The sequence below is a fragment of the Ursus americanus genome, chromosome 5 (genome assembly GCF_024610735.1).
Source record: "Ursus americanus isolate L20-20 chromosome 5, mUrsAme1.1.p, whole genome shotgun sequence".
NCBI classification, from domain to species: Eukaryota; Metazoa; Chordata; class Mammalia; order Carnivora; family Ursidae; genus Ursus; species Ursus americanus.
In genome coordinates this window covers 25,762,283-25,774,932 of record NC_142131.1, presented here as the reverse complement: position 1 = coordinate 25,774,932, position 12,650 = coordinate 25,762,283, and the positions used below count along the sequence as shown (strand labels likewise).

Below are 12,650 nucleotides of genomic sequence, written 5' to 3'. Positions count from 1 at the left end.
GTCTTTACTTTCCTACCTAATCTGGAACTCTGAGCTATGCTCCCTAGCATATTTTATTTCTTCTTCTACCTTTATCCTTCCACAGAATCAATCCAGCAAAACCTCAATTTTGCTCGTGTGCTCAGTGCAGCTCCCTGCTGGTTCCTATACCTGGGGACCTGAGTACTGCCAACAGTAATCACAACAACCTTCCAGTCCAAACTCTTGTGTGGCACATAAGTCTCCCTTCAAAAAGTTTATTACTCTTCAGTCTTGTACGTTTGAAACCTTACCTCTGCCATTGTGCTCCAATAGAGGGCAGACGAGTTTAACTTGCATGTGACTAGACTATATCTACCTACACTTTCTGCATCACGTTTGTTAAGATCAGACTTGGAGTTCTCTACACCCTAACTTGCCTTTGTTCATACCGTCCTCCGTTCTTGGACCACTGTTCTAACTCTTGTGCTTTACCTACTGACAATCTGCGCTACAAAAACTCTTATATACCTTAAAGATTCATCTTCATGCCCACCCCACATGCCTTTGCACACTCTCCCCACTTGGTAAGGGATTCCATCATTTGTATATACTTTAAATGGAAGTCCTGTTTTCCAATGCTGTCAGGATTGAGAGTTGAGCAATTAATTGAAAAAGTTGATTAAAGCTAGAGTTAAAAAAAATACATGCAGACATGAAACATTTTATTTCAACTTAAGAGCAGAAATACATTCCTTTGTCAATTATCTCATGTATGACCGAGGGATTTTCTTTGAGTATGTGCGCTTGAATGGAATTCATTATTCCTTCATGAATACACTGAACCCAGAATGCATCCTCTAGATTTCCAAGCTATTTAAAAGAAAAAACTCAAGCTATTTGTGTAGCAATCTGAGCATGGAATCCTAGATTTGTATGGGTTTTCCCCCACCAATCTTTTCAGGTGCATTGACCTACTTCAATAATAGTTTTTCGTATGGAAACTTACCTTTATAAAGTCTTTCCAAGGCATTAATTAATAGAAATAACAGGTTTTTTTTTCTTGTATTTTATTGGTTTGGTGTGTGTAGCATTTAATTAAAGCATGTATTTATAATATGCAGATGTGGTTTGTGAATATAAACTCAACTGACGGGAGCAGAGGTGCTCATGATCAGCATATTGTAGACATCAGTGTTTACCGAGGGAATGGATATTATGTCGGTTAACTTGGCAAGTTGGTTGAATGGATGTTGGTTAAGAGAGTTTCTACTGTAATGACTTTATTGCTTATCTCCCTTCATCACAATGTGAGCTCTTACAAGGCAAGGACTATATATATATATATATATATATATATATATATATATATATATATATATATTTCATTTTGTGTATCTAACCTTCACCTATGCACAATACCTACTGTAGATATTCAGTGTGTGTTTCTTGGATGAATGAACAAATTCTTTTATAGGTCATACTAAATTTGAATAATTAGAAAGAACACTGTACTGAGAATCAGGTAGTATAGATAGGTCATTGGCCTTGGAGCCAAACTGGGGTTCGAATCCTTTCTCATTTGCATTTCTTGAGTAGATTACTTTCTCTTATTCATTTGGGGAATGGGGATAACAACAGTCTTTGGGTTGTGAGAGGGTTAAACGGGGATGTAAAGTGTTTAGCTTAGTGCTTGAGCTAGTAAGCAATCAACAAGTGCTAATTTTCCTGATCATGCTCATCACCAATGAGGAGAATGTTGGGGATTCACTTGGTCTAACTTTTCTCATCAAAGGTCTTGAACTGTATAATTTACCTGTTTCCTTCTGGCTCTAAAATTCTCTTTTTATAAACAATGGTTCATGTTTTGGACAGATTTATATAAGAAATATGTGGCTATTCCTTGATTTGTTAAATTTGTAGATTCAATAGAGTAGGTGATTACTCAGTAATCATAACCTTACACCTTGAAAAACCAAACTTTTCAGGCTTTAGAAAATCACTTGATAGTGAGTTGAACTCTAATAAAGTGTGAAGAACAGCTCAGCTCTAGTAACCACTGCCACCCTTATCTACATAAGAGCTAAATAAGGTGGAAAGTAGAGAAGGAAGCTCTGAAGAGATTGTTTGGAAGCATTAGCTTAGAAGAAGTGAGATAAAATTAAGCTCTTGAAGCTAAATTATGGACAGATTTAACTTTTTGAACCATAGATGTGTATTTGTTATAAATCTAGGTTTTAAGTGTTCATGTTGATCACATTTTCTTTCTGATTAAAAAATGGGGATAGGGTGAGAAAGGTGGAAACATAGTGCTTTTTTGGAATGGCTCTGAGGATATTTTCCATTCTACGTCCCAAAGTTTGGTTTGTTTAAAGAAGTAAGTGATTTAGCAGAATTCCTTTTAGCATTCATTCTACAGCTCATGCTTATGCTTAGTTTTTATATTGCAGTTATCATCTAGTATGGAAGAAGATGAGTTCTTCGGAGAAAAAACATTCCAGAGTTTTTGTGCAGAATTCATCAAACATTCACAGCAGATAGGTGATGGTTGGGAATGGAGAACTTCGAAGGTAAGAACAGAAACTTTTATTTTCTATTTTAATAAAGTTTTTTTTTCCTTGCTGTATAAAACCTCAGTAATTGAAACTAATGTATGAAAGCGAGTTTGATTTAGTAAAAGGCTTAAATTGAAGAATGTTTTAAAACAGATGTCCATTTTATTGTTTCAACTATATATACTCCTTATAATTAGGCTAATGAAGTATTATCTAGAAAAGTCCTTAGGTAACCTGCTTTAATTTAATAGATAAGAATGCTTAGCGTATTAATTATCTGAATGTAAACAGATGCTTCTGTCGTGCTTCAAACCATTTATTTACGCTGTTAATTTTCTTAAGAAAGTACTTTTGTCCAGAGAGTGAAAAGATAATCCTGAAACCAAACCATAGTCAAACAATCACAAAGTCTGAAATCTTGAGGAATGAATTAATTGGAAATTTCTTAATAATGTAAACACATTCCAAAACAATCTTTCTTTTGGTTCTATTCAGTAATAATAATGTAAAAGGTCTATGGACTCATCTATTTCCACACATACACTTAGTAAGGATTCTCTGCCAAAAGCTCTTTAAGAGTTCCTTGAGATAATTTCCTGAGAGGATGAATTTTCTCTACTTGATATCTTAATCTGATGCCTAAAAAAGTGGTGATTCCCAATTTTCTGCTTATTGGCTCTGTTTGCTATATGAACTCTGAGAAATGTGAATTCTTTTGAGCTGATTCCTATGATTCAGAAGTAGGCCAGGGAAATGCAGGTCTTGATCCGATCCACAGTGTCACCGGAGAGAGAAGCCGTGATTTCCCTTCAGGTCACGTGCCAGCTAAACTCTCATGGGGTGGGAGTGGGGAAGTGTCATGGGAGACGCCAGCCCCACTCTTTAAGTTAATGATTGGACAGTTCATAAGACCCTAAGGCATCTCCTGCTCCGGGATAACATGACTTTATTATTAGCACCTTTTATTAATCTTTTTCCTGAATATTTTATAATTTTGTTTGCTATTGTGTTTGAGTTTTTATTCTTCTTTATTCATCTTCTATTGTCTTCATCCCGATTTTTTCTCCCTCCCTTCCTCCTTCCCTTCCTTCCTCCTTTCTTCTTTCTATCTTTCTTTCTTTCTTTCTTTCTTTCTTTCTTTCTTTCTTTCTTTCTTTCTTTCTTTCTCTCTTTCTCTCTTTCTCTCTTTCTCTCTTTCTCTCTTTCTTTCTTTCTTTCTTTCTTTCTTTCTTTCTTTCTTTCTTTCTTTCTTTCTTTCTTTCTCCCTTCTTTCCCTTCCTTCCCTTCCTTCCCTTCCTTCTCTTCCTTTCTTTCTTTCCTTGTCAGAGAGAGAGAGAGAGCCCACAAGTGAGAGGGAGAAGCAGGTAGAGGGAGAAGCAGGCTCCCTGCTGAGCAAGGAGCCCGATGTGGGACTTGATCCCAGGACCTTAGGATCATGACCTGAGTTGAAGGCAGCTGCTTAACTGGCTGAGCCACCCAGGCATCCCCATCCTGACTTTAATATCAATGTTTCTGATAAATAATGATTTTTTAAAAATGTTGGCTGTTTATTCATTGAATGAATGTAGGTTTCTGAGCCCTTTTGACCTGTAATAATTTGTATGCTTATTCCTGAGGAACTTCTCCTTTTCTTTCCACAAATTTTTTTAAAAAAAGAAATTTTCTTTTGTCTTAAGGTGGAGGTAGAATAATAGTTACTCCAGTTACTGTATCAGTGACCTAGTAGAATGGGGGAGAAAAAGGTTGGGGAGGGAGATGGGACTGTGTGTGCGCGCGTGTGTGTGTGTGTGTGTGTGCGCGCTCTCTCTCACACACTCACACACATACACATGCACGTGCATGTTGGGGGATGCTGGGGAAGGTCTCCAGGAGGGAGATTCATAATAATAGAAATATCTGTTAGAAATTTCTTCACTGAATTTGTTGAAACTAGTGTGCCACGAATTAGTTTCCAGGATTTGTTTTTATTCTTGTCTGGCCTCTGCTTCAGGAGTGGTATGGCTATGTTTGGCTTCTTGTTTGTTGCCACTGCCTGCTCAGTTAGGAAAGTTACCTACCCTTCAGAGTTAGAATTGCACCTCTAACTAAGGGCAGTTTGTTTGTTTGTGTTTAAATGTGGAGGTGAGCCCATAGATAGTACCAGAACAAAACAAAGCCCTGTTCAGAGAAAATCTTTGTACCTTAGGGCAAGGACTACAAACTCAAAAGCCTTGGAGTCCAGGCATGGTAACATAAATGGATCAAGCTGCCAGGTCCAAGACAATATGGGCACTGAGTCCTAAGGCCTGTGCTGAGCAGACTGCTTGTCCTCTTGCCCTTGGAATGACCCAAGGGTTACCAGACCTTTCAAGAAAAGTGAAGATCCCCCCCAAAAGATTGGGGCAGGGGGAGAAATCTCTAAATTTTCAAATATTGGCAACTACTTAAAAAACATTCTTCAGAAATAGGACCCAAACCAACATGCTAGTGATGAATAATGTGTGGGATATGAGCGGTCAGTTGATGATTTCTGGAATTGGTCATGTGTGTGGTATAACTGTGGTTTCTCACCCAGCCCTGCTTCAGTGCCTGCTGTTGATCTGAATTAGTAAAGGGGGCTCTTGGCAAGGCAGATACCTCTCTTGTGAATTTTGGTAGGTTAGTATTTTGCCACTTAATTTCTGCAGCGCTGTACCACTTTAATGAAGGAAATCATGAATCAGTCACTTGGTTATTCCCTTCAAACCTTCAGTCTTTATCTCAGTCTTTTTGTGGGACTGTTTGGAGAGAATACTTATACTGTTGTTTTACTTTATAGGCTCCAGAAATCTATTTTTATTTTATTAAAAAATAGTTGTCTTAAGGTATAATTGGGAAACAACAAGCTGCACATGGTGTGCCCTCACTACAGTGAAGACGGTGAGCATATCCATTACCCCAGAAAGGTGGCTTTATACCTTTGTAATGCCTCCCTCTGCCCCTGAAATTTATTTATTATTATTTTTTTCTGAAAGTTATTTTTAAAAAGAATCTTGTTTATCTCTCTATATAGAGCCTCCTTTAAAGAGTACACATTTGTCACTCATACCTTCAGGTTTGTTTAGAAATACCCCTCAGGAAGGTGGTATACTCTCGTTGAGAGCCTTTGTTTAACATAGTGGTCTGTTAGATATTAAAGATATTCGTTAAGAGCATGGACTTCAGAGTTAGACGTAGCTACAAATCCTTGCTCATTTACAAGGTGGATTTTGCACAAGTTACTTAAGGTCTCTAAACTTCATTTTTTTAACTATAAAATAGGAATAAAATAATACCCACCATACAACATGGTAGTTGTGTAGATTAAATGGGATTTACATTCAAAGAGTTTAGCACAGTTTCTGGCACTTGGAAAGCCATATTATGGTTGCAATTTTTAGTGGGTTGTTTGAAATTTTCAGTGTCTTTTATTTTAGAAATAATGCTATAAATGAAATTGTAGTTAAGTTTTCAGAAAGCTCTGTGAAAATTTACCACCAAATATACTGTGCTGGTCCTTAGTGTATTATTCTGAGTCCTCCAGGATATGAAGAAGAGTGAAAGATGGCAAACAACAATGAATGCATGTAATGAAAGCATTTTATAAAGATTTTCTTTGTTTATTTGAGAGTGAGTGAGTGAGAGTGTGTGGGCACGCACACGGAGGGGGTGGTGGGGAGGGGCAGAGGGAGAGGGAGAAACAGATTTCCTGCTGAGCAGGGAGCCTGATGTGGGGCTTGATCCCAGGATTCTGAGATCAGGACCTGAGCTGAGGGCAGCCACTTAACTGACTGAGCCATCCAGGTACCTCTGAAATACAAATATCTTAAAAACCCATCAGTTTGTAATGTTAGAGAGAGAAAGAGAGAGAGAGAGAGAGAGAGAGAGAATGAACAAACACAGGAGAGAGTGGAATGGAAGAGTCTCCCAACCTAACTCATTGAATATTTTTGGTTTGAAAATTGTTAATCAAAAGGAAAGAAATAAGCATTTGTCTTACATTTCCTGTATTATCTGTATTTCATGGTAACTAAATAGACTAATTTGATAAAGGGAACTCCCCCCCCCGCCCCCAGAATTCCAACTGATAAACATGGAAAGGATTGTAGAATTAGAAAATCACTACTTTTCAGTCCCTAATGAAATGGATTAGGTGATAGTAATCAGTGGTTGAAACTATTAGGTGAAAGGTTGATGGGGAATTTACAAAGGAGGGATTGAACTATCATCACCTGAACCTAGTGATTAATCATGGCATTACTAAAAATAGTACATCCAGATATTATATACTTGCTGAAGTTTTATAATATGAATCACAGAGTACAATCCATGAAATATGCTTGCCCAAAATGTTGAGCCTGAATAGAATCCATTAAGGAAGTCAAGTGATAGAGAACCAAGTTAATTGACACCACAGGAAACAAATAGAGAAATACAGAAGTCTAAAGGACAACTGACACAATTTCCTTAAAAAGTTAATGGTTGGGTAAAGAAGTGAGGAGAGGATTGCATCTCTAACTATCTGGTATTGAGGACCAATCCTGTTTTGTTTTTAAAGTATGCTTTCTCAGGGTGCTTGGGTGGCTCAGTCAGTTGAGCAACCGACTCTTGATTTCAGCTCAGGTCATGATCTCAGGGTAGAGATTGAACCCCATGTCGGGCTCTGTGCTGAGCATGGAGCCTGCTTTACATTCTCTCTTTCCCTCTCCCTCTGGCTCCTGCCCCCTACACCACTCTCTGAAAAAAAAAAAAAAAAAATCCTTTCTGGGCAGTGACCAGTAGGTGGTCCTAGGGTGCAGCTCAGGTCATATGTGAATCACCATGGGAGGGTGACGACCTCCCTTAATTCAGGGTCATAGGTCCACTGACCATGCACTTGGATGTTTTGACAGTGTCAACGTCCTATGGAAGTTTCTAAGTCCTTACTCTTCTTTTCTGAATTTATCTTATTGACCTATAACAAAGAGTTTGAGGACCGGTAATAATGTTTGGACTGACAACGATTAGTTCTTGAACTGGCAACAGTTCAGACCATATTTTGAGCAGCACTTCTCTAGATTAAAAGAAATTCAAGAGACATAACCTACTGTAATTTGTGAACTTTATTTGGATCCTAACTCAAATCAACTATAAAAGACCTTTTTAAAGACAATTAGGGATATTTGATTATGGAGTAAAGTGTAAGATGACACCAATTTATCTTAACAAAATAAAAAATCAGGGATAGAAGAAGCAAAATGGCAAAATCTTGTTATGTATTGAATATGGGTAATGCGTATATAGGTTTGAATTTGGTGTTTTTCTCTTTACTTTTATGTATGTCACATATATGGTTCCTTTTCTTGTATCTTGTCATAATTTATGCTTTACCGTAAACTTTATTAATAATTACAAATGTTCTTAGCCTTATTTTAGATTTAGATCCCCTTTGGTGATTTGTGCAGAGTTTAAAACTTCAAAGCAACTTGCCTTCTAAATTTTTTTTTTTTTAAGATTTTATTTATTTATTTGACAGAGAGACAGCCAGCGAGAGAGGGAACACAGCAGTGGGGGTGTGAGAGGAAGAAGCAGGCTCCTAGTGGAGGAGCCTGATGTGGGGCTTGATCCCAGAACGCCGGGATCATGCCCTGAGCCGAAGGCAGACGCTTAATGACTGTGCCACCAGGCGCCCCTAAATTTTTTGGTTTTACCTACTAGATATGAATATATTAGTTTAGGGCCTCAGTTCTGTGATTTGACCTTTCATAGGTTATTGATACAATAATTTCCCATGGGTTTTCAACTTTCTTCTCTCACTTTTGTGTAGCAAAAATAGGAAGAGAGATACACAGATACTGTAAACAAAATAGTCCACAAATATTGAAATTGGATTTTATACAGTTAATATTAGATTATTTTGTATGTTATTGTTAAAGAAGAATTCAAGTCCCCTCCCCCAAATTAATTCCATCTTTAGTTAAACCTACTTGATTATATTTTGAAATTTACATAGCAACACACCAGAAATATTTTGATTACTCTCTTTACAGCTTAGGAACAGCTGATTCAAAGGGCTTATTTCCTAATTTAGATAGAGTAAAATTTTACAATTTCATTTTATTCTTAGAAATTTAAGTTGATTTTTAAATTCTTTCCTTTCAGTAGTCTTTCTGGTTAAATTCACATTGCTTTTCCTGAAAACCCTTCACCATTATTCTAATTATATCAAATTCATATTTTTAAAATTTTAAAAATTTTAAAAAATATATCAAATTCATATTTTAAAAAATATTTCAGTATTTTACTTTATTCCATCTTCTGACACAGTCTTGGTAGAAGACCCACCTTGCTGTTCCCATCAATCCTGCTGCCCTCCTGAATTTCACACTTTGCTTATTTGCACCGCTGTCTTTATTTTAAATGTCTTATAAAAAAATTTCACATGTACAAAAGTAAAGAGAATAGTATAAAGGATTCACATGTGCCTATCACCTAGCTCTCACTGTTTTAAAGCATCTCTACCATATATAAAGTGATATAACATATCTCAATATAATTAACTTGGCTTTCTTTTTTCCCCCTGTCTTAAAATTATGGTACTTCAAGTGCACTCTAAATTTATTTCTCATTATATATTAAAATTAATGAATGAACTCAGGAAAAGATTCAAAGACAAATTATTTCTGTGATTTTTTTATTTCTACAATTTTTAAATTTATTTTTTAAATTATGGCTGGGTGCCTGGGTGGCTCAGTTGGTTAAGTGTCTTACTTTGGCTCAGGTCATGATATCGGGGGTCCTGGGATAGAGCCCCGAGTGGGGCTCCCTGCTCAGCAGGGTGTGTTCTTCTTCCTCTCTCTGTCCCTTCCCCAATTCATGCACTCACTCTCTCTCTCTCTCTCTCAAGTAAATAAATAAATAAATAAATAAAATCTTTAAAATTATGGTAAAAGACACATAACATATAATTTAACATCTTAACCATTTTTAAGTGTATGTTCAATAGAATTAAGTACATTCATATTGTTAATGCAACCATGTTCCAGAACTCTTTTCATATTGCAAAATCGAAACTTTGTAGCCCTTAAATACTAATGGGTATTCCCATTGCTCCCTCCTCTCAGCCTCTAGCAATCACCATTTTACTTATTGTCTGTCTGAATTTGATTATTCTAGGTATCTCATATAAGTGAAATCATACAGCATTTATCTTTTAGCGATTGGCTTCTTTATGTGGGTAACATAAATACATTTATTGGTTTGAAATACTTAATTTTTGGTTAACTTTTCTTATTTTTCCTCTAGCTTATTTAAAAAATTATATGCCACTATATTAATGATCGTTTTTAGGGAAGTTGTGAGCATGTCACTTCTATTAAATTTTGGTGTAATGCTGTATTTGTTTAAGCCATCCACTGTGGGTTAATGAAATATTTCTGGGCCCAAATGTCACTAGATAAAGATTAAATATATTGTATTGATATAGTCTCTTGATTAGACTAAAATAGATTTTTTTTTTTAGTTTATCTTTGGAGATTAGGAGAAAAATGCACTTGGAGCACCATGCTGTGTTTTTGTAATAAACATTGAATCATAGTCCGTTACACTAGATTTTTCATTCATAATTTATTGTGTGTTATGATATGATTTGTCACTTAAGCATATGCAAATCGTAAGCAGTCATTTCAAGAAGAACAGGTTGTATCACTTGTGAATTAAATATTTTTGAATATCACTTTTAAAGATTATCTAGAGTATCAGAGAAAGAAATGCTATAATACCTTACAAATTTATAAATTAAAATTTAAATAGTGATAGTAATTTTGCTGCTTAACAATTAAAAGCACATTCTTGGCTAACTGACGTTTGGGTTTACTGGGCAGGGTGGCAGACTCTATCTCAAATATATATATATAGAGAGAGGGAGAGGGAGATAAAAGAGAGAGAGGGAGGGAGAAAGAGGGGGGACAGAGGGATACAGAGAGAGAGAGTATATAGAGTCTAATTTATTAATTTATAATAAACAAAATTGTCAAGTGATCCAGAATGCTCCTGTCATGATGATTCATTTTTGCTTTGTATATAGGCCAATCACAATCGTATGAGCACAGAGTAAGTACAAATTCTTATGTGTAGTTGTAAAACTGAGATATTTAGTGGCATAATCTGAGAGTGGCATACATCTTGGTCTGTAAGAGGGGTAGTCTTACCATTGAGGAGAAGTTACAATTTTAGGTTTGTAGGGTAAGAATCTCTTGCTTGAACTGTGCAATGGATACTGCCAGTGTTTCCTTCACTGATCTCTTTCTCTCTTTTTTTAAAATTTTAATGACTGGCTAGCCTCTCTTTTGGTTGCTACCAGATTACAGTCAAATCTTACTGGCTGGGGAGCCATTCTCTCTCATTAAATAATTCACCTATGTGCTCTGACCTATTATGGGTTATTTTTAACTTGGCACTTGAACTTGAAAAATGCTTATTTCCAAAGCCTTGGAAAAGACCTTCAACTACAGACAATAGTATTATGATCATGGATATTTGTAAAAATATAGGGAAAAAAATAATAAAAAATCATACTACCCTAGTATAGTCGTGGTTGTTTTGGTGAATTTGCCTCATATATCTATTTCCCAATTGGGGTTTTAATGGTTATTCTTTTAAATTTATAAATTTGGAGTGAAATTACATATCTATAACATTGTCTTACCTTTTAGGAAAACAAGTTTTCACTTTATTTAAAAAAATTTTTTTTTTTTTAAGAGAGGGAGAGAGGCGAGGTGGTGGGGGGTACAGAGCAGAGGGAGAGGGAGAGTAGAATCTCAAGCAGGCTCCAGGCCCAGCACGGAACCTGAAGCAGGGCTCAATCTCACAACCCTGAGATCATGACCTGAGATGAAATCAAGAGTTGGTCACTTAACTGACTGAGCCACCCAGGCGCCCCAATAAGTTTTCACTTTATTAGGTTTTATTTATTTATTTATTTATTTATTTGTCAGAGAGGGAGAGAGCAAGAGAGAGAGAGCATGCACAAGCAGGGGGAGTGGCAGGCAGAGGGAGACGCAGGCTCCCTGCTGAGCAAGGAGCCCAATGTGAGACTTGATCCCAGGACCCTGGAATCTTGACCTGAGCCGAAGGCAGATGCTTAACTGACTGAGCCACCCGGGCTTCCCAAGTTTTCACTTTAAAGATTGATTTTGCTAGGTATCTTTTGGAATTGGTTACTAAGTGAATTGTCTTCTACTTCTAGTACTTTTACAAATTATTCTTTGGTGCTTTCCATGTCGTATGACATAGTGGAAATATGGTTTCTTTTCCAGTATTTGTGGCTTCATTTTGGTCATATTATTAGTTACAATTTCCAGGATAAATTGTGTGCTATAGCCGCAATCAAATGTATTCTTATTTTACAGCATTCTTTTTATGCTCGTGACACTCTATAAGTATGTAGGGCGGTCTTATTTTCTTCACTTTTTATGAAGATAACTTGAATAAGTGATAGACTTTGGCACCGAAATAACAATTGACCTGCCCAAGTTTGAGCTAGAACTGGAGCAAGAGCTCAGGTTTTTGGACCACTATGGTCCCATGTTTAGTGACGTAAGCAGTCTCACAGATTAGAGTTCTGTGAACCTTGAGCTCAATGTAATCAAAACTCAGCTCATCATGTTTCAACCTCCTCATTTGAACTCTTTGAGTAGGTAGTTTCACCATCCTTCTGGCTCAGGCCATGAACCTGAAGGCTTTCACATTCCTCTGTCTCCTCAATACCTAAACCTAATGGATCATTCCATTAGCTTATTCCCCCTTTAAACATCTTTCATACTGACTCACCTCTTCATCCTCTGCTCTCCTTTCCATTACCACTGTCTAGGTTTAGGTTGTTATTTCTGCTTTCTGTGTCTGATCTTGCCCTCTGCCAACCTGCCTTCTGTCCCACCAAAATGATCTTATAACATGGAATTCCAATCTATTACTTGCTGGTTAAATCCTTCAGTGATTCTTCTTTACTTCAGGATATAGTTCTGGCTCCTTAGCTAAGCATACATAGTTCATGCCTAAAAAAGGTGTACTCTTTTGAGTCTTGCTTCTTTCTCTCAACATTACATTTAGGTATAGCTTCATGGTCTATGGTTGGTCAGAGTTATGCTCCAACACCCAGAG

General features: G+C 36.7%; 1 protein-coding gene across 7 annotated transcripts in view; it reads left to right on the top strand.

The window, feature by feature from the left end:
• Positions 1 to 12,650, top strand: part of ATG10 (autophagy related 10) — a 247,759-nt gene that overhangs the window by 22,881 nt on the left and 212,228 nt on the right. For all 7 annotated transcript variants that reach the window (XM_087862016.1, XM_087862022.1, XM_087862019.1 and 4 more), the window contains exon 2: positions 2,409 to 2,528. In XM_087862016.1, coding sequence (XP_087718142.1) covers positions 2,421 to 2,528 — 108 coding nt within the window. In that variant the 5' untranslated portion in view covers positions 2,409 to 2,420. The remainder of the gene's footprint in view (positions 1 to 2,408; positions 2,529 to 12,650) is intronic.